At 43.1% G+C, this 21,566-nt stretch overlaps 1 protein-coding gene across 1 annotated transcript in view; it reads right to left on the bottom strand.

The window, feature by feature from the left end:
* LOC106483689 (amine oxidase [flavin-containing] A-like) overlaps positions 1–20,708 on the bottom strand; it is a 46,027-nt gene extending 25,319 nt beyond the window's left edge. Inside the window, exons 1-3 of the mRNA XM_013941687.2 lie at positions 20,613–20,708; positions 3,494–3,588; positions 1,758–1,895 (exon numbers count right to left, since the gene is read on the bottom strand). Of these exons, the coding sequence (XP_013797141.1) occupies positions 1,758–1,895; positions 3,494–3,588; positions 20,613–20,658 (279 nt within the window). The 5' untranslated portion in view covers positions 20,659–20,708. The remainder of the gene's footprint in view (positions 1–1,757; positions 1,896–3,493; positions 3,589–20,612) is intronic.
* Positions 20,709–21,566: the final 858 nt, after the last annotated feature.

The following is a 21,566-nucleotide window of genomic DNA, read 5'->3' as shown; positions in this document are numbered from 1 at the left end:
AGCAATAGTCTTTTGAAAATAAGGTAATGAAAAGGATAAAAGCTGCTTTTGAAGGAGACATTCTTTAAGCAGGTGAAAGAAATGATTTGTGGGATATGGAGATGGACACTTGCACTTAACTCCTATGGATCTTAGGTCTGTCTCTGCATCCCCTGTCGCAGTCCTTCTCTCTCCATATACATATACAATATACCAGGGTCCCCATATAGAAGGGGGTAAGCTACAGAGTGATAACCATATAATCTCTTTATTATTTAATTTTTTTTTTTCCTTGCAGAGGTGCTGGTACTAAATAGATAATCTTTTGCTTTAAGAAGTTTGCCTAATCAATTTTCCACTTCATTGCCCTCTACAAGAACAGAATTGCAGCATCTCAGCTGCTCTGCACAGTCTGGGAGTGGGAAGACCTGAAAATAAAGGTGGTGGGCTAAAGAACTAATACATGGGTCAGAAATTTGCTCTGAAGATAGGTTTCATTTCAGTTCACTTTAGTCACTTACATGCTAATTACCTACTCTAAAGTAGCTATGTAAAATCCCTCTGCCCCACATCTCGGACATGCAGCTTAGCATGAGCCTTGGGAGATGCCTGTTTCTCATCATTAACTATAGAGAGAATCTAAACGTGTCTCAAATTAGATGTCCAGCTTCTAGACATCCAATTTTAAATGAGATTAATCCTATTCTAAGGGACTGGGAGGGATTTTAATAGGCTTGAAAGGAAGCAAGTTATGTAATTGGGACAAACACGTTATACTGCTGTCCTATAACATTATGTTGTCTAACACTGTGTTATCTAATAGCATCATATCCCTGGACGTAAATCATATTGTAAATGGCATGTCTTACATTAAGCTCAAGAAAGTGAAATTTATTGTTTATTTACATTGGGCTTGTATTTCAGAACTAGAATTGCCCTAAGTTTCAGGCAAAAATTTCTGTTTCTCCTGACCGACTTCCAGTTGTTTCTATGGGGTAGCCTGGGGAGGGGAAAGGAGGGGCAGCACAGAGGAATCAACAGTCTGTTAGATTACTGCCTGCTCAGTGATGAGACTGGCTTCCCAAGTGCAAACCGGCACTTGGGCAGCAGGAAACTTAGACAATTGATCATCTATTGTTTGTGGTGTCACCACACTAGAAGGCAAGGGCTTCTCATGAAGGCGGCCAAGAAAAGGAAAAAAGAAGTCGGAAGTGCTACTATTTAACTTAGAGATGGACACGGCTACAATGTAAAGTACTGCCACAGAGGTAGGTCTTTGATATTGCTTTCTTCTGGCTACTTGGGTTGGAAAGGCATCATATTCTGTTTTTTTCTTCTTGGTTCATGGACTTCATCACAAAAATACAACAGAAGAATGCAAAATAAAAACAAGAACACATCCGTGCAGTTAAACACAATTGATTCAGATGCTTCTGAGCAGATCTTTGAAGGTTAGGAAAGCAGGATCTGAAAGACTGGGTAGCCTCCCAGAAACCTGAGGAGAATTCTGTACAGGATATGGTTAAAGAATAACCAGGTGCCAAATGTGTCCCCAATTTTTAACTGCCATCAGTCTGATTGTGTGCACTAATTACAAAAGAAAACAAGAAGTATTGATCCAACTGCTGATAAGTCAAAACAGAAAAATAATACTTCAGACAGATGCATACTGGATTACTAAAAATGAAGTTTAAATAGAACCTTTTTAATGACAGCCAGTAATTTCCAAAGTTCAATGTTATCTTTAGGTGTCTGAACATGAAAGACGTAGTACCTACCCTCCTATAATGGATGGCATAGCCTGCTACATTCACTTTATAGGTCTCAACACCCAGCTCTTTTGCCAGTCGGAGAATCCGGTTTTGGGTAGGTCCTACATATGATCCACCAACATCTACATAATTTACTTGCTTGTTCTGTCAAAAGAAAGAACACAAGAATCAGAAGCTTTGTGGGAAACTCTTTAATATCTAGAATTAAGAAGAATTATTCCATACTGCATATCACTGCAACTATATGCACAGGAGACAAAGCATACTGACTGACTTAAGAGTAGGCAGTTTTGAGCCCTGTAATGATAGAGACAGAGACCACATTGTCTTCACTCCATCACAATTGTAACTGGGCTTAACTTGTTTAAATTTCACTACAATATTCAGAATTGGCTTTTTATTCATACAAAGGACATGAGAATATGAAGAAATATCCAGCTAAATCAATTCTTTTGTTAAAAGTCTGACCCCACTTTTTTCAGAGTTCATGTGACTTCTCGTCATTGCAAAACCTGTCTCAAGTTGAAATTAACTCCAGCACTAAGGCTTGTCTTCTTTCTCTGTGTAGATATCTGCTTAGATTTAATGCTATAGATGCTGAGCACTGTACAGGTAGTATTCAGGAAAAGTAATCTTCTTTTCAGCACAGCATGCTGTGGCTCCAGCCCAGCGCATTCTGGCTAGAAGCCTCCAGCCATGCCTGCCAGCGAAGGCGCTCCACGCACTGCTCAGACCAGCATCATACGCTCTTGGGAACAAAGCAAAAAGTTTCACAGGCGAACACTCTTCTGAGTAGGCTGATGTCCCAAGACAGTAACTCTTTTTAACATTGTTTATAGCGAGCATTTTAGGCTAGGCATTTTCAGTGTCACAGTGGAAGGCTGTTTAGGTTTCATGTTTCATGTACAGTGGGTTCTGCTGAAACACCACTGTTTATCTCCAGTTCCCAAGCAATGGTATCCGACATAATTTAACCCTCCCCTATGTTTAGAGTGGGAAACAGAGATAATGTCTGTATTCCATTACCTTGCACCTCTGGTGATTCGTTGTGTCTTTGCTTTTCCTTTTAATGGTAAACAAGTTGCAGTCCATTTTTAGAAGCAGGAGTGTTATTTCAGATAATTTTAAGCTGTGTTAAAATGCATGTCTGAGCTATAATGATGTTTGACCCTACACAAGCTGTTTCCTGTAAGGTTTTTAACTATCATGTCTGTTAGGGTATACAATGTGGGACAGGAGTGAGGAGAAATGCTTTCAGACGCAGGGTCTCAAATGACAGTTTCTCTCTGTAATGTTAAAGGCACAGCAGATCCTGCCAAGTACAAAGAGTATGGACTAAGTGGGCAGTTCAGTTGCCTTAATGCAGATGTTTAACATCATTTTAGACAGCCTAAGTCATCCAGAACTTCTGCGCAGGGCTGGCAAACCTGACACAGCACCCACAGAAGACCTGCAGTTGCCTGGAAAGGCAGCTGGAGGCCAGGCAGTGTACCGGGATCCTGTTTGATGACTCTCAGGGTCACTTCCAGACCAATTTTACGGTGCCTCTTACTGGGAGGCACACTGCATATTGCAATGCAGCCCATCCAAACAGAGCTCTATTATTTGACAAAAATAATGACAACTTGAGATATGTGTATTCTTCAGGAGCTCTGCTTCCTCTCCGCCCACTCACTGATAATGCCAACCACAACATTGCAGACCAGTATAATAGAGATTTAGGCATCTCATGAAGCGCTTACCCTAATAGTGAATGTCCTTCCTCCAACTCTGTTCCGGGCCTCAAGAACCACCACGTTAAGCCCAGACTCAGACAGCAATTTGGCTGCTGACAAGCCTACCAGAAAAAGAAAGACAGTCCTTTAAAGCAAATGCCAGCAAACAATGACCTACATGGTCAAAGAACCTTTTGAGAAAAACAGTTTAATTTGAACAAAAATTTCATGGACAGAGATTTCAATACTGCTTTCAAAAATCCTGAGAGAAGTCTGAAAGTTTCTTACCACAGAACCATGTGGCTGCTGCTTAGCAGCATTTTATAAACATCAGCATAAGTAACATTCCACAGATGGAAGTTACCTCCTCTAGGTTAGCATTTTAAAAATAGCAAAATCTCAGTTATTAAGGGACATGCATCTTACTCTTAATGTGTGTAGTCCACAGAAAGGCAGAACCAAACCCTTTGGGGCCTGCAGTGCTCAAGTGGTAGAAACAATGAGATACTGAATAGGCATGTTTCAGCAAGGTTTGCTTCCAATTTCTTTTCTCACTTATCAACACTCCACTCTACTCCTATCCATTGTCCTCATTCACGTGCAGAAGGAAAGTCTGCTTCACTGTCAGGACTCATTTTAAGCAGTGGAGTTTGACCATGACAATCAAACGGGCTGTATGTAGAAACTTTATAAAAGGAATTACCATCTCAGCAAAAATCATCTAATTCTGGAACTGTGTGATGGAGGCACTAGCGACAACTGAAAATTCAATAGGACAGCAGTCCTCTTTATTTTTGATAAATGTGAACTGAAATTGTAAAAAGCAATCATGAGTTTGTGAAATCAGATTATCCCATTGTCCTGCAGGCCAATTTGGCACTGAAACATTGTTTATTTGGAGTTGTTTCCCCTCCCTAAGTATACGAAAGCCAGCCTTATTGATCAGAACCTTCCAACAGGATACCCTGCAGTAAGGAATAATAATATTATACTCATGTTTATTACACTTCTTAGATTCAAAGCAACTGTTCATAAGCCCACAAAGAACGTACATCTTAAAAGACCAGATGAGAGAAATCATTCTAAGGTTCTGGACAGTGTTAACTGCATTCATTTACTCTGCAGACAATACAGGATAATCCATAAACTTTCATGCACATAATCTTTTAACAGGGAAGTAGAACAGCATTCACTGGAAACCAGAACTGAGGAAATCCATACATCTTACATAGACAAAAGTGATATATATGTTCTCCACACTCACATGAGGATAACTTTAGATCCTTGCATCATGTTTAGATTGCTGATGAACCAGAAGTATACTTAATTCTTCCATCTACTTAATACTCTAATTTTTTAAAATGCTAGCCATTTGTCAGTGTAGTGAACATCTTTCAAACTGACCTCATTTCTATCAAAAGTTTTTGATTTTTTTACTGCATGAAAGATGTAGAACACTTATAATTTAATTCTTTAATCCTTTCAGTGATGGTGTTCTCCTCCCCTTCAACATAAATAGAAAACACAAGCTTAATGTTGTAAACACAAACTGCAGTATTTTCTTTCAAACGTGTATACTCGTTATATTAAGAAAAATGATTTTTCAAAATATATGGTGGCTTCTTTTATAAAAAGTGGTTTTCCTGAATTTATAAAACAGAAGGTTGAGTTTCTCTATCAGCATAAATACCTTTGTACAATCAAGCATGAGAGGATAATTCTTTTATAAGAAAATTTACTATAGATATATTTCCTCTGAAAAAATGCATGGCATGTTCATGTGTTACCCTATCTGCATAAATACCTTTGTACAATCAGGCATGAGCAGATAATTCTTTTATGAGAAAGCTTATTACAGATATATTTCTTTTGAAAAGATGCATAGTGTGTTGATGTGCTACCCAATGGAACATGAAGCAAAGAAAAATCTGGCCTAGATACTAAGAAAGAATTATATGCAAGTCCTTTAACTCCACCATTACCTGTATTGCCTATTCACTTCCAGAAAGGACTGATGCCCTTATCTGTCATTTCATGCTGTATATAATAGATATATACATGTAACCACTGTTTAGAAAGAATAACAGTCACACTGCACTGGATTGGAAGTTAATGCTGGTTTATAGCTTAATTATATGATGTACCCAAATAAACAAGGCAGCTAAAGGATGGAGAACATGAGGTAATATGACTGAAGTTCGCTAACCTGGTTGCTTGAAGGTTGAAGTGCAACCTGCAGTTGTACTTTGCCCTCCAGTCTTTTTGAGTTTCATTGTTGTTAACCCAAGTGTCGCTGTAGACACAGTTCTGACAAAAGGTCTCTGAGCTCCAGAGACTGAGAAAGGGCAAAAGCTGCACCAAGACAGAGACAGCTTATTAGCAATTGGCAGAGGGCCCAACTGAGAAATAAGAACCATACCAATTTGTAACTTCACATTTACAAATCTTGCAGGCCTAGTGAGACAGCATAAGCAGAGGTGGTAATGATTTTAACCTCCCTGACACTGTAAATGGTTATAGTTGAAGATTAGACTTGGAAGATTGAATTTAAAAATATGCACATTTATATGGAAAATACAGAAAAAAATAGCTCAATCCAAGATAAAAACAGTTTTATTTTCCCAGTAGAATTTTTTTTTTTTCCCAGTAGAATAAAACCACCAAAAAAGATAGGAGATGGGAGCAGGGAGAAGAGGTAGGGGTCAACCCAAATATATTGATTGAAGTTTTTTATTTATACATTTATATATTCAAAGAATGAGAATAATTTTCTTTCAAAATAGAGGACTAACAAGAGCACATGCAAAGTATCTGTATTTGTATGTATCTGTCTGTTGAATCCCACTCTTTAGCTCCATTCTAGTTTGAATGGAAGTACACTACATACAAGCTTTATACATGTGTACCTTAAGCAATGCCACAGGCCAGGAAGCCTATTTGCTTTTGATACATGGGTATCATTATGCTCAAAATGCACTGCGTATTTTCCCTTTATCTTCTCCATAGCTTGAATTTCTCAACAGTTTTGTCATTGTCTTAGTATTCTCTGCAGAATGAACATCTGAGATTGATGCATTTATTTGTGACTGAGTCAAGGGAGGGCATGTCTTCTTATCCTCCAAAGGCCTTTTGCAATGCAGGCATTGCTGTGGAGCCGCAGCAGCCCTCAGCTGCGCATGCACTCCAAATCCAGTTGCCATACGCTGCCGGAGGCAAGGCAGACCATCCGAAACTCAGCTGGGCGCTGCAACCTCTCTGGCTACAGCCAGGGCTCAAGCAAGCTATTTTAAAGCTCCTTTACATAGGCCTATATTACTGCAGCACTGACATGCCTATCACTGCTACCACACATGGGTGTCTTCTCCTTTCTAAGTTAGGAACTGATGCTTGTGCTGGGTGGAAGAGCTGTGTGGATGAGCATGTGCTGGGACCTTTTGGCGACTGCAGCAGTCACTGCTTCACAGCCGGCATGCCCCCTTTCATCATGCTGCACATGGCGACGCTGTCATCACCCCTCCCATCCTGAGCTTGGCTCCTAGCAGCTGAGACTAGTGTTGTGTCTCCTTGCCTCCTCCACCTGCTCCAAGTGTAGCCTAGAGATAAAGCTGCAAGCCACCCCAAATCATAGCCATGGTCCTTCCACGTCTCACTCTGATTCTATGAATTGGAAGTGTACTACTTGCCAGAGTATGATGAAGGGAGCCTGCCAAACCCATGCCTCATTTGAAGTATCTGGCTGTAGAAGTTTGTTTTTAGATCGGAATAAACAAGGCAAGATGACTTATACATCCTCCACAAGGGTTTGTATGGCAATCTCATACTGAGTTCCCTCTATCTGAAGATGCCATACAAGAAAGCGCTATTCCAACTGATTTTTCAGTGCTGTTAAGGACTCAGAATTGCTGCTGTCACAGATCATACTGCTGCTGCCTTCATTTCAGAAAAATGTCATACTCCTATCATGCAAAGTAGTTTCAAGTGCGTCAGAATACTGGATATACAATAAAAAAATTTAAGAAGATGAATTTATGCTGATCTGCAGAGTACCAAACACACACCATGGCTGTAACGTACAAATGCTGAATAAGACTGAATTTTATATGTAGTCAGAAGGAAAATAAAATAAAATATGTTTTTAGCTCATAGGAGAGGGAGGTTCATCCCTACAGAAAGGACTTAAGAGATCTGAACTTGATTGCCAACTGAGCCACAGAATAAGGGAAGCATTTTGTTATTCCATAGGAAAGCATTTTTGAGAATGATAGCGAGTTGCCTCAATAGTGAGGTTGATACAGTAGAGTGCTGTAGTATAAATGGTGGGAGCAAAAAAAAAAAAAAAAAAAAGAGTTACTTTATTGAAAACACAATAGTGCAGTACAAAATAATACTATACAATACTGTAAACATCTTTTTATCTGCACTCTGTAAATCCAGTACATACAGATTTACTGATATGCCATACTCAGAAACAATAATCGCTGGTATCTTACTTAGAGATAGCACTTCTCATGATGTATGCTGAACATATCCAAAACAAGTAAGGGCAGTACCCACACAGAGTAATGAAGGACAGTGAAGGGAAGTGCTGGCAGTCTGACACCATAAAAATGTCACAGCGCCGGGCAAAGAATGTTTCTGCCCATCACAGCATCAGATCCAGAAGTGCTCAGCTTCACCCCCTTCTTTTCAGATTTTTTGGATCAGTTCGGCAAGTAACTAGATATTTTAACTGAAGATTGGCCCACCTGCTTTCTGGAGGAACAGGAGGTACAAGTGACCTGCTTTGTCAAAAACACTCTGAAAAGTGCAGTCTTATCTCTGTCATCAGTCTCTCTCTTCCCAGGGACAAGCGAAGCCCCCTCACTGCAAACTCCTGTGCCAGAGGAGCTCTTCCATTTGGATTAGTAGCAGCCGCTGTGCCTATGGGATTACATTACTGCGGAGCCTTGTAAAAATGTTACACTACCTCAAGACATCCAAATATTTGATGATGAAGATCATGGTATGGGTATAAAGTCTGAAAAGTGCTGGTGAGTTCACATGAGCCATTTCAGCGTATTAGAGAGGTCTGATTTTTCAGGGACTTTTAACCTTTCAAATGGGGGCCACTACATATCTGCCCTGTCAAACACACCAAAACAAAGGCATGGAAAATTCACTGTTACTGTTGTAAAGGTAACCGTCTCCTGGTTTTCTAGAAGTATCATTTCCTTAGTTGCTAGCTTGTTTGACAAAATGTGTTTGCCTTTTATGCATCTACTACTGGGCAGAAAGTTTACCAAAACCAATTTAATATGATTTTACTTCTTAAAATCCTTTTTAATCCACCCTACTCTACATCAAGTGAGATAATTACTTTACATGAAAGGCTACTATCCCAATATTGTAGTGTTCTAGCAGGCTTTAACTGAATAATATAAGGAAAAAAATCTTTATAGAAGTCTTTACATTTTCCTGATCTTAACAGGGGAATATTTTTAAAACTTTTCCTTTCATTAATACACATCAGTAAAGTAAGACAGTTTTAATATATGCTCATTAAAGTTCCGCTGTAACAGCTTGCTAGTGCTGTGACTATTTTTACTATTTCACTGATGGATAACCTAATTGTTTCCAAATACAACTGAATAATTAAATCTGGCAATGGTCACCTTTGAATAATGAGAGCTGATTCTAGCAGAAGCGTCTTTGCCAAGTAAGCATGAACCTGCCAACATGAGACGGAAAACATTTCTACTGCGACCTTAGGGTAAAACTTCCTTTCCTCATCTCCGTCTTCTTCTCCCCACACCATTTTCTTTTCATTAGAGTTTTGTTGCACACCACGGTATTTAAATAAGTTTTAAAATATAGGCTAAATATACACTGTTGCATCAGAGTAACTGCAGAGAAAACACCGATGGACAACAACGTACAGAAGATTACTATTGAAAATGAACAAAAGAACTTATTAACTTAATTACAACCCGTTAAATTTTGCACAAAACAGCAAGACTGAGTAACAAATAAACAGTGCTGACCACAAGTCTACATTCATTTCTTCTTTCAGTCTTGCCTAATACCATACTACCACTAACTTTTTGCTTGTCAAAAATCAGTATTTTATCTTTCCTTAAGTTCTTTCATAATCCTTGTTCAAGTCTAGTCAATACTAGGGATGAGACTGCATTTATTTATTTTGCCGTTTTCAGATAAATGATTTTCATATATGTCAGTGTATTTTTTTCCCTCCTTAAAAATAATCTAGTTGATTCACCTAAGATTTCAGCCAAAAGAGAATATATATTTTCTATCACAGAGTACAATGTTTAACTGAGAACAAGCCACTCTAATTGGTTTAAATGGTGCTATTGTTTAAACAACTTGAACAGATGCAAACCTTGTTCTGAAGTGTACAAAGACAGTTTCTCATGGCAAATATTAATAGAAACTCAGTGGATGGGAAGAGGGAATTATATTCCTAGAATGAATCCACCCTTACATATACATCCACTGTGATTTTCAAGTTCAAAGCTCACAGAAAAAAGTAAACAAGTAAAAAATAGAGCATGGAGTTAAAAATGGAGCAATCACCTTATCTTTACATACAAATTGGACAGTATGCAGAACAAATTCCTGTCTGTTAAATGGTGCTCTTCAGCTAAACACGTATATGAAAAAATGTTACAACAAAATTATGATCAATATCGTTTCCACAAATATCACAGAAGTCAGAACTGATATTCCCCCAAAAGATTTAATGTCTGTCCCCTGCATGTTTTCATTATGCTAGAATATTTAGGGTTAAGTCCTAACTACTGGGTCTTTTACTAGCGGCTGTAAATAATTCTCTGAAGATTTCAGACATACCTAGTTAACAGGAATACTTGTTCCTACCTTTCCACAACTTCCAGCTAAATCTGAGGTGTGGTGGAAAGTCTAGCTCTGAAGGACAAACCATAGATTTACAGTGCTTTCTTAGGAACTCTGAACTTGTTCAGTAATGAGTCACGCTGGTGTATGCATTATTTTTGCCAGACAAAACTAGCACATTCTTCATTCAGTAACAGGACCAGCTGTAACTGCTCAGGTTGCCACTCAGGTTAGACAACATTTATAAATGATGCATTTACACAGAAAACCACATGAGGAAGAAAATGATGAAAGATGAAGAAAATAATAATATTTCTGTATCTGCTTATATAATAAATGTATTGCAATTATATTTTGACCACAACTATGTATCTAGCATAGAGCATAACACAAAGGAGTGTCTTAAACAAAAAGCATGCCACATGCCATAAAATTTTGTATCTTTAGTAGCAAAACATTAGAACATGTAATGGCTAAACGTTATCATGGGCTAAAAGTACTTACGAAAAAGGAGGCAAATGGAAACTGATATTTCTGCTTATTTGCAGGTATTGTCTACAATGTCCGTAATACTTCATATATGGGTTCAACTGTTTTGACCCTGCAGTGCATATTTCACATGATGACAGTCAGCTTGCTAACAGTACACGGGGAACTGAGAGCTCTGTGAAACGCTACGTATTCCTGCATCCAAAACTGGTACCAAATGTGACGATATTATCACTGATTATTAGCGTTCCTATTGGATCCAGAAAGAAAATGATGAGGAACTGGGCAGCCAAAGTTCAGCACGCAATGAATATAAACAGCAGAACCCAGGACACACTTTAGGAACCAGCTACTGCATTCCTACAGGTCAAATTCTGAGCAAATCTAGAAGCAACACAAAAAAAAGTCTACTGGAAATTACTCCGAATTTATACAGGTGTGATGGATTATATCTTCTACCAGTAACTGTGTATTTGACAGTTTATCTAACACTACCACCCACCAGCAGGTTGGCATGCTGTCAAAACAAACAGAGCAGTATGCAACATAAGTTGTGCTGCTGTTACAGCATGCAAGGAAAACCTACATTTCCTCGTTAGTCAGTACTTCACACAGAGACCACAGCCAATGCGTGGGTAGCTCAAGCGGTAAGGCTATGGATCACAAAGCATGTACTAAGAGATACCAAGGCACCAGCACTCTTTCATGGAGAGAAAAAGAATCCTTAATGGCATTTCATATGTTTTCTTTCAATATAAAGACTAATTATTACATTTTTATATCCCTGTTTATCCTACGATTTGCGGTCCTTGGACTTCTACATAACGATAATAGAGCACTGCTGTTTCCTGCATGTGGCTGGCAAATCTAAGCGTCCCTTTTGTTCAGCCATAGGATCTCTCTGCTTCTAGCTAAGAACGAGTGTGTTTTAACTTGGAGTTAAAAATTATCCATGTCAAAGGATGATAATCTTCCGTGCAAGTTTCAATTATGGCTACATTTCCATTTTGTTTTGTTCTTGTAACACAATGTGCTCAAAATTTTTCCAAAACATATTTTAATACAAGTTCTTTTGGATTTGCATGCTTCTGGCTATATTTATCCAAATCTGATTAATATCTGTTTTGCATCATGTAGTAAGCCATTCTTAATTCTGCATGTGCTCTTTTGATAAACTAAGCTTTCAGTGTCCAGAATTCATGCTTAAGGTGAGGCTGGTGTGAATATTCCCAAAACTTCCCACTGAAGCAGTTGGTTTTTTTTGCTGACGTTTTTTGCCAAATTTTAACTATTTAAGCTTGAATTTTTGGGGTGTCTTTTTCAGTCTGATTTCTTTTCCTTGAAAAATCTTGGCTAAAATTGGTTGACTATTTATAATCCTGTAGGACACAAACATTCTTCTGTGATGTTGAAAAGTGATGGATCTCCCTCCCCTCTTCTTCTGTTTTGGAAGTTGTAGCAGTGACTTCAAATTTGGCAAGGAGGTAGCCTTTGAGTCAACATAGTGCATTTTGTTATCCATGTGAAAATATGACCCAATAAGGTTAGTTAGAAAGCTTTGAGGAATTACAAATCATATGTAGGCAGCAGCCAATTTCTAGATCTTAAAAGCTAAAATATCTGAGGGTTCTTCCAAAACTCTCAGAGCACTTAATGTTGCCCAGCTGTTAACGTGCAGTGCCCAAAGAGTGACTGAAAAAGCCGAATCTCCTTACAGCCTCTCTCACATCTCAAGACAACTGGGTACACTCCATCCTACGGCTTTGGAGCCAAAATATGACTTTGCCTTTAATTGAGGCCTTAGCTTGGGAAGCAAGTAATGGAAATGGACAATGAATCAGGAAAGGTATGACAATGACTTGCTGCATAAAATGGACAACTTGTGGAAATTGTCAATAACTACTGCAGTAATTACTCCACACAGAAGTTAACAATCTATTAATACTATAGTAATGCCTTAACTGAAGTGGCAAAGGTCTGTCTGATAGGATGTTAAGTTACAGTCCTGCTGATCAACTGGACACACATCCATAATGTATCATGTGTTGTCAGCTTTCTGTGTTTAACAACTTAGGGAAATACAGAGTCTAAACCAAAATCACAGAATCACAGAATCACAGAATCACAGAATCACTGAGGTTGGAAGGGACCTCTGGAGATCATCTAGTCCAACCCCCCTGCTCAAGCAGGGTCACCTAGAGCACATTGCACAGGATTGCATCCAGGCGCATTTTGAATATCTCCAGAGAAGGAGACTCCACCACCTCTCGGGGCAACCTGTTCCAGTGCTCTGTCACCCTCACAGTGAAAAAGTTTTTCCTCATGTTAAGATGGAAGTGTCTGTGTTTCAGTTTGTGCCCATTGCCTCGCGTCCTGTCGCTCGTCACCACTGAAAAGAGTCTGGCCCCATCCTCTCGACACCCTCCCTTCAGATACTTGTACACATTGATAAGATCTCCTCTCAGCCTTCTCTTCTCCAAGCTAAACAGGCCCAGCTCTCTCAGCCTTTCCTCATAAGAGAGATGCTCCAGTCCCCTAATCATCTTTGTGGCCCTTCGCTGGACTTGCTCCAGTAGTGCCACATCCCTCTTGTACTGGGGAGCCCAGAACTGGACGCAGTACTCTAGATGTGGCCTCACCAGGGCTGAGTAGAGGGGGAGAATCACCTCCCTCGACCTGCTGGCAACACTCTTTCTGATGCAGCCCAGGATACCATTGGCCTTCTTGGCCACAAGGGCACATTGCTGCCTCATTCTTAACTTGGTGTCCACCAGCACTCCCAGGTCCTTCTCAGCAGAGCTGCTTTCCAGCAGGTCAACCCCCAACCTGTACTGCTGCATGGGGTTATTCCTCCCCAGGTGCAGGACCCTGCACTTCCCTTTGTTGAATTTCATGACGTTCCTCTCTGCCCACCTCTCCAGCCTGTCCAAGTCTCTTTGAATGGCAGCACAGCCCTCTGGCGTATCGGCCACTCCTCCCAGTTTTGTATCGTCAGCAAACTTGCTGAGGGTGCACTCTGTGCCTTCATCCAGGTCATTGATGAAGAAGTTGAACAAGACTGGACCCAGGACTGACCCCTGGGGGACACCGCTAGCTACAGGCCTCCAACTAGACTCTGTGCCACTGAGCACAACTCTCTGAGCTCTGCCATTCAGCCAGTTCTCAATCCACCTCACTGTCCACTCATCTAACCCACACTTCCTGAGCTTGTCTATGAGGATGCTATGGGAGACAGTGTCAAAAGCCTTGCTGAAGTCTAGGTAGACAACATCCACTGCTCTCCCCTCATCTACCCAGCCAGTCATTCCATCATAGAAGGCTATCAGATTGGTTAGGCATGATTTCCCCTTGGTGAAGCCATGCTGACTACTCCTGATCACCTTCTTTTCCTCCACATGCGTGGAGATGGCTTCCAGGATGAGCTGCTCCATCACCTTTCCAGGGATGGAGGTGAGGCTGACTGGCCTGTAGTTCCCTGGGTCCTCCTTCTTGCCCTTTTTAAAGACTGGGGTGACATTGGCTTTCTTCCAGTCCTCGGGCACCTCTCCTGTTCTCCATGACCTTTCAAAGATGATGGAGAGTGGCTTAGCAATAATGTCCGCCAGCTCCCTCAGCACTCGTGGGTGCATCCCATCAGGGCCCATGGATTTGTGGGTGTCAAGTTTGCTTAAATGATCTCTAACCCACTCCTCCTCCACCAAGGGAAAGACTTCCTCTCTCCAGACTTTCTCTCTTGCCACCAGGGTCTGGGGTTCCTGAGGGCTGGCCTGACCAGTAAAGACTGAAGCAAAGAAGGCATTCAGTAACTCTGCCTTCTCTGCATCCTTCGTCACCAGGACACCCACCCCATTCAGCAAAGGGCCCACATTTTCCCTAGTCTTCCTCTTGCTGCTGATGTATTTGAAGAAGCCCTTCTTGTTGTCCTTGACATCTCTAGCCAGATTTAATTCCAAACGGGCCTTAGCCTTCCTCGTCGCATCCCTGCATACTCTGACAACATTCCTATATTCATCCCAAGTGGCCTGTCCCCCTTTCCACTTTCTGTAGACTTCCTTCTTCTGGTTGAGTTTTGCCAGGAGCTCCTTGCTCATCCATGCAGGTCTCCTACCTCCTTTGCTTGACTTCCTACTCATAGGGATGCACCGCTCTTGAGCCTGGAGGAGGTGATGTTTGAATATTAACCAACTCTCTTGAACACTCCTTCCTTCCAGGGCCCTCACCCATGGGATTCCTCCAAGTAGGTCCCTGAAGAGGACAAAGTTTGCTCTCCTGAAGTCCAGGGTTGCGATCCTACTTGGTGCCCTGCTGCCTCCTCGCAGGATCCTGAACTCCACCATCTCATGGTCACTGCAGCCAAGGCAGCCCCCAACCTTCACATCTTCCACCAGTCCTTCTTTGTTTGTTAGTACGAGGTCCAGCAGCACACCTCTCCTTGTTGGCTCCTCCACCACCTGTGTCAAGAAGTTGTCACCAATGCTCTGCAGGAATCTCCAGGACTGTTTGTGCCTAGCTGTGTTGTCTTTCCAGCAGATATCGGGGTGGTTGAAGTCCCCCATGAGAACCAGGGCCTGGGATCGGGAGGCTACTTCCAGCTGTCTGTAGAAGGCCTCATCAACTTCCTCATCCTGATCAGGTGGCCTGTAGTAAACACCCACAACAGTGTCACCTCTATTAGCCTGCCCTTTGATCCTTACCCATAAGCTCTCGACTCGCTCTTCATCCACCCCTAGGCACAGCTCAATACATTCCAGTTGCTCTCTCACATAAAGAGCAACTCCACCACCTCGCTTTCCTGGCCTGTCTTTCCTAAAAAGCACGTAGCCATCCATGACAGCACTCCAGTCATGCGAGCTATCCCACCATGTCTCCGTAATGGCAATGAGATCATGGCCCTGCGACCGCACAGATATCTCTAGTTCTTCCTGTTTGTTCCCCAAGCTGCGTGCATTGGTGTACAGGCATTTCAGGGAGGTGATCGAGCATGCAGGTTTCCCAGGAGGGCTAAAAGAGGGTCCTCCATAGCCACATCCCATGCGCACTTCCCTGGCTGCATTCACCTGTTGGAGGCATCCTGACTTGAGCAGTCTTTTGCCAACTACCCTGTCACTATAACTCTCCCCTTCCCCCATCTTTCCTAGTTTAAAGCCCTCCTTACCAGGTTGGCCAACCTGTTGGCAAAGACCTGTGTGCCCCGCCTCGTGAGGTGGATCCCATCTCTCGCCATCAGTTGTCGATCTTCAAACAGGGTCCCATGGTCGTAGAAACCAAAACCCTGTTGCCAACACCAGCGGCGCAGCCAGTCGTTAACCTGGAAAGTCCGTCTCCTCCTCCTCTCATCCATCCCCCTCACTGGCAGGATTGAGGAGAAGATGACCTGGGCTCCCAGACCCTTGACCACCATCCCCAGAGCTCTGAAATCCTGCTTGATGGTCTCCAGTTTGCCCTTGGTGTCATTGGCGCCCACATGGAAGAGCAGCAGTGGGTAATAGTCCGAAGCGTGGACAAGCCTTGGCAGTCTTTGCATGACATCTCTCACACGAGCCCCCGGCAGGCCACAAACCTCTCTAGACAAGGGGTCAGGTCTGCAGATAGATGCCTCCGTCCCCTGTAGCAGGGAGTCCCCCACAACAATCACCCGCCGCTTTTTCCGGGTGTTCCGGCAGGGCACAGGGTCTGTTGTCCCGGTTACTTCCCTGGCAGCCATGCCCATCTCCTCCTCATCCTGGAGGGCACTAAACCTGTTCTTCAGCTTCAGGTCTTCAGGAGGAGTAGGAGCCTTTCTCCTCCCACGAGCAGTGACCAGTTTCCAGCCTTCTTCTGTGATGTTATGATGTACCGTTTCACACGGCACAGAGCCCTCTGGCAACTCCACTGCTGCAGGGGGTTGGGACTCCTGGAGCTGTACAGTCTCCGAGAATACCCTGTCTATCTCTTGCTCTGCTTCTCGGATGCTGCGCAGCCTACTGACCTCCTCCCGTAACTCCCTTACCTGACGACACAACTCGTCAACAGCAGCACACCTCCTGCAGGAGAGCTGGCTGCCAGCCCAGGCCTCCTGGAGAGGCCCCAAGCACTCCCTGCAGCCTGAGACCTGTAGAGCCGCATCTACTGTCAGAGGGTCAGTCTGGGTCCAAGCCTCTGACGCAGCAACTCCAACAGTCACTGGGGAACGCGCTGTGCGGCGTGTCACGACCATACTTGAGGAAGTGTACACCACAGGGAACAGAAATGAAGGTCCCTTCGCACGTCCCTTCGCGCGCCCTTCTGCGCAAACTGCTGCGCAAACTGCTGCGCAAACTGCTGCGTCTGTTCGCTGCCTCTGTTAGCTGCGCTCTAGGCCTGGCTCTTATATAGGCCTCTCCCTAGCACTGACTCACAGGGTGCTTGACCGCCCAATCAAGGGCCACTGGGATCAAAGGCCCCAACCCCCTCTGGTCAGGGGCAACCCAGAGAGCTCGTTAGCAGCAGCCACTCCTAGCTGGAGCTTTTCCCACGAGCTTTTCCCAGGAGAAGTCAAGGCCTCCTGCAGTTGTCCTTGCCTAGCTTCCCCTTTCCTGTTCACAGCGATCACCTTCTAGGTCCTCGGGGGTCCTCAGAAAGCCCACAACTTCCACAAGATCCTCAAGTTCTAGTCAGAGCCCAACCACTGCTGCGCAAACTGCTGCGTCTGTTCGCTGCCTCTGTTAGCTGCGCTCTGGGAGCTGCGCTCTAGGCCTGGCTCTTATATAGGCCTCTCCCTAGCACTGACTCACAGGGTGCTTGACCGCCCAATCAAGGGCCACTGGGATCAAAGGCCCCAACCCCCTCTGGTCAGGGGCAACCCAGAGAGCTCGTTAGCAGCAGCCACTCCTAGCTGGAGCTTTTCCCACGAGCTTTTCCCAGGAGAAGTCAAGGCCTCCTGCAGTTGTCCTTGCCTAGCTTCCCCTTTCCTGTTCACAGCGATCACCTTCTAGGTCCTCGGGGGTCCTCAGAAAGCCCACAACTTCCACAAGATCCTCAAGTTCTAGTCATAGACGAGCAAAAGATCAAAATCAATCCAAACCAGACTCTTCAGTTCACTAGAAGACCCTGTAGATGAGAGATGGGAACTAGATTCAAGAGGTATATGTATGAATTTCCCATGGGTAAGGGAAAAGCTTTTATACATCATTTTATTTAATATGATGGAGGCCAAAATGTTATAATTATTATAACCCATATGAGAGATACTATCAAATAAGCAGGATGAAAACATGTTCTTAAGGCCATTCCTGGCCACCATGCACATTATTAATATGCATAGACACCTATAAAGAGGAATTTAGCTCAAATTTTGTAGCTCCCTCTCCCTAGGGGTCCAAATGTACTTGCTCATGCAGTCTGGACAGTTTGAACATGATTCCATACAGTATATCAGAAAAAACCCAGTGGTACAGGCTACCAGAGCCTACTTGTTTCCTACAAGTAGTTTCCCCACTGTGAAATACTCTCTGCAGAACCTCTCTTGACCCCCAGCTTGCGACTTTCTAAGCGCAGAGTAGTTTTTGTGTCCCTGTGAAAGACCGCATGTCTGCACGTGTGCACACAGATACAAGTAGTGTGTATGAGAAGAGTGCATTTGCTCATTCAGAACTTGGCTCTGAAGACCTTTCTTCATTTTCACTGAAAGATAGATACCTCCAGAGATGCCAGCCAGGATTTGAGCTTCATTTTGCTAGGCATTGTAAAAACATTTCAAAAAGCTGCAATCTCATCACTGGGAAGCTCATGCTTAAGATAACAAGCAGCTTGCCTTATATACATTTCAGGCATTTCTAGTAAAGAACATCTCAGGTTTATCCCAACATTTCCTCTCCTTTCTTGTAAGCATCAGGCAAGGAGTATTTAAGACATAGTAGGAGGATAGAAGATAGTAACCTTATCAGTTTGAGAAAGCTGCAAGTACATCTTGGGAAAAACAAGCAGTAGCAAGTCAAGGTTTGAATCAGGGAGATGCAGAGGGTGAAACCCTGCCCGTACTGGAGCAAGTTTTACTATTTATCTCACCAGAACCAAAATTTCAGAAACAGATTTTTTTTTTTTTTTTTTTTTTTTAAGATCAGAAAGCATCACTGTCTAACTCTCTTACACAGCTGGTACATTGGTACAAAAACAGTAGTGACAGAGAAGCTGTAAGAAAAGCAAAAGAAAACAAAAGGTGATAGGAATTAGGGTGCACAGCTATAAATGGTATGGTATACTAACGATGGATTAGTCATGAAATAAGACATTTATTGTTCATTTTTCTAAGGCCGCTTTCTTATAATGATCTTTGTTCAAATTCATAAAAGGTAAACACCAGTTTCTATGCAACTGGTATGACATGAGTTTCCACTGGCAAGAAAAACGTCCCTGTACCCAAAGAGTCCTGTAACAGGTTTATTTGTTTTTCTAATGTTACTGACGAATTTTCAGGGACTGTAACACCTTGAAATTTCCTGCTTGGATCCGTTTCAGACTCCAGAGTAGGCTCTAATCCAAGGAACAAGTGTTCTGAAGTAACTTATCGATGCTTGTACTAGTGAGCCAAGATACCAGTTAAAAAATGTTCAATACATTTTCCAAAATGCTACCGCAGATTAGAAAACCAGAAGAGCAAGGCATCCTCCAGGGAAGAGGAGCTTCTCAGAACTTAATAATTATATTAAGAACAGAGCACCATCAACTGCACACAGTATGGTTTATAATTCCCTTAAGGGGCTCTGTAGATTACAGAAACCTTAAGGACGAAGAGCAAATGACTTGTGTTACCAGGAAAACACCCAGGCATCTGATGAAACAAAAAGGCAAGACAAAACTAGGTCCAAACTCTTCTTTTCTGCTGGAGGATACTACAGATCATTTTATTTACTAAAACAACAGTAATTATTTAAAAAATAATGTGTAATAATGTAATTATGTAACTAACATAGTTTTTAAGTAAAAAACATGCTATTTTGTGCATTAATGCACTGCAGATTAAAGAAAGGAAAGCCTCCAATTGCTTCTCAATTCTAATTGAGACTGTTACAATCCCCGTAGTAGTAGCAGTAATGCTCGGAGTAGTACTAAAGTCACTTGTCAGGTAACTCACCTTTTCTGAACTGTTAGTGAAGTAGAGACTCCCTGAAAACTGAAACCTGGCCAAAGCTGCTAACACAGTATTTATCAGATGGACAATGTAAATACAGATTTTCTGTAACACAGCAACATCCTTATTTCAGGTGCCATCAGAAAAATGGCTTCTTTCCTCAAGCAAAGGGATGGGGGACCGACAAGGCACTCGATACTGCTAAAAGTAGATCTGAACAATATTTCAGGAAGTTTTGGGTAAAGCGTGAAGCCTCCAGCACAACTGGGGAACTTGGCCGTCTCCTGAGTACAGCTCTTCTCAAAGGAACAAAACCCAAGCTGCTTTTACAGATGTTTCCGGACATCTTTCTGCAGTACTCATCAGAAGAACACAAACACCACCACTGCAAGAGCCACCTCGAAAACCACAATTTAAAATCAGTGCCCTTGCTGCGATGCAGAAACCCCGGCCTGCACCCTGCACTTGTGGGCATTGCAAAGTGCTTCCCACAGACCTTCTGCCAAGCGTGAAGCACAAACCAGCACAAGAAGCATCGAACAAGCCCTGAAACCCCGGCCTGAGTTTTCCCCCGTTTTGCAGCACACCTGAAGCCCCCGGGGGACCCGGCGCCCGTGCGACCACCCTACGGCTAAGGACGGCAGGGGCCAGGTCACCCTCCCGGCCCGCTCCCATGGCCTCCCGGAGCGCCCCGGGGGCGCCCCCCGCCGGACCTACCTGAGATGCCGCCGCCGACCACGACCACGTCGTATCTCTCGGCCATAGCGCTGCCCCCCCCGCGCAGCCGCTGCCTCCCTCCCGCGGCTCCGGCCCCAGCGCGGCTCCGGCAGGCGGACAGCGCCGCGCTGGCAGGCCCCGCCCCTGGGCGGGCCCCGCGCCTCCTCCACCAATGGACGCCGCCTGGGGGCGTGGCACCGCCCCTTCTCCCCGCCCCCCGCGAGGGGAGGGGGCCGGGCCATGAGCGGGGAGGTGCTTCCGCGGGGGGGTGGCAGAGAGCCCGCCCATAAGACTCATAGCAGCATCCTTGCTGCACGTGGCAACAGCTCTTGCAGCCTTCCTTCGGTAAGAACACTTTATTTATTTACATTTAGAATGTATGCTGTCGATGGTTTTGGGAAAGGAGGAGATCTATGGTGTCACAATTATAGGCTACAGCATTATAGAGTCTTACCTTTTGCTGGAATCAAATAGATACACTCAGTCTATTAGCTGGGGAATGAAGTACTAACCTTTACACAAAAGTAGCTTTTCCAAGACCATATCTGAAATAATAACTGGCTGCGAAAATAACAGTTTTGTTTGTACTTCTGCTATAGCTGCTGCTCTGCAATTCATGATGCTTGTGATTTTGGGGCATTTTACAGCTCATACTTTTTTTTTCCTCTCTTTTTTTTTCCAAAGTGTAAATATCACCTCTGTGAAGCTAAGTAAAAAAAAAATAGAAAGAGTGTCCCTTCCCTTCCAAGTAAGCACAAAAGACCTTTACTATTCATACAGTTGTAGGAAATCCTAATGCCACTTCATGTTAAATATTGATATAAGTTCTGAGAGTTGTCCAGTTCTGCAGTAGTATTCCAAATCTGGGTATGACCAAAAAATTGAATGAGAGTGCAATACTATACATTCAGGGTGCTTGGAAATGCTCTGGCTTTCTTCCAGTGGAAAAAATCA

This window comes from Apteryx mantelli, chromosome 1, assembly GCF_036417845.1.
Source record: "Apteryx mantelli isolate bAptMan1 chromosome 1, bAptMan1.hap1, whole genome shotgun sequence".
NCBI classification, from domain to species: Eukaryota; Metazoa; Chordata; class Aves; order Apterygiformes; family Apterygidae; genus Apteryx; species Apteryx mantelli.
This window is presented reverse-complemented; position numbering and strand designations above follow the sequence as displayed.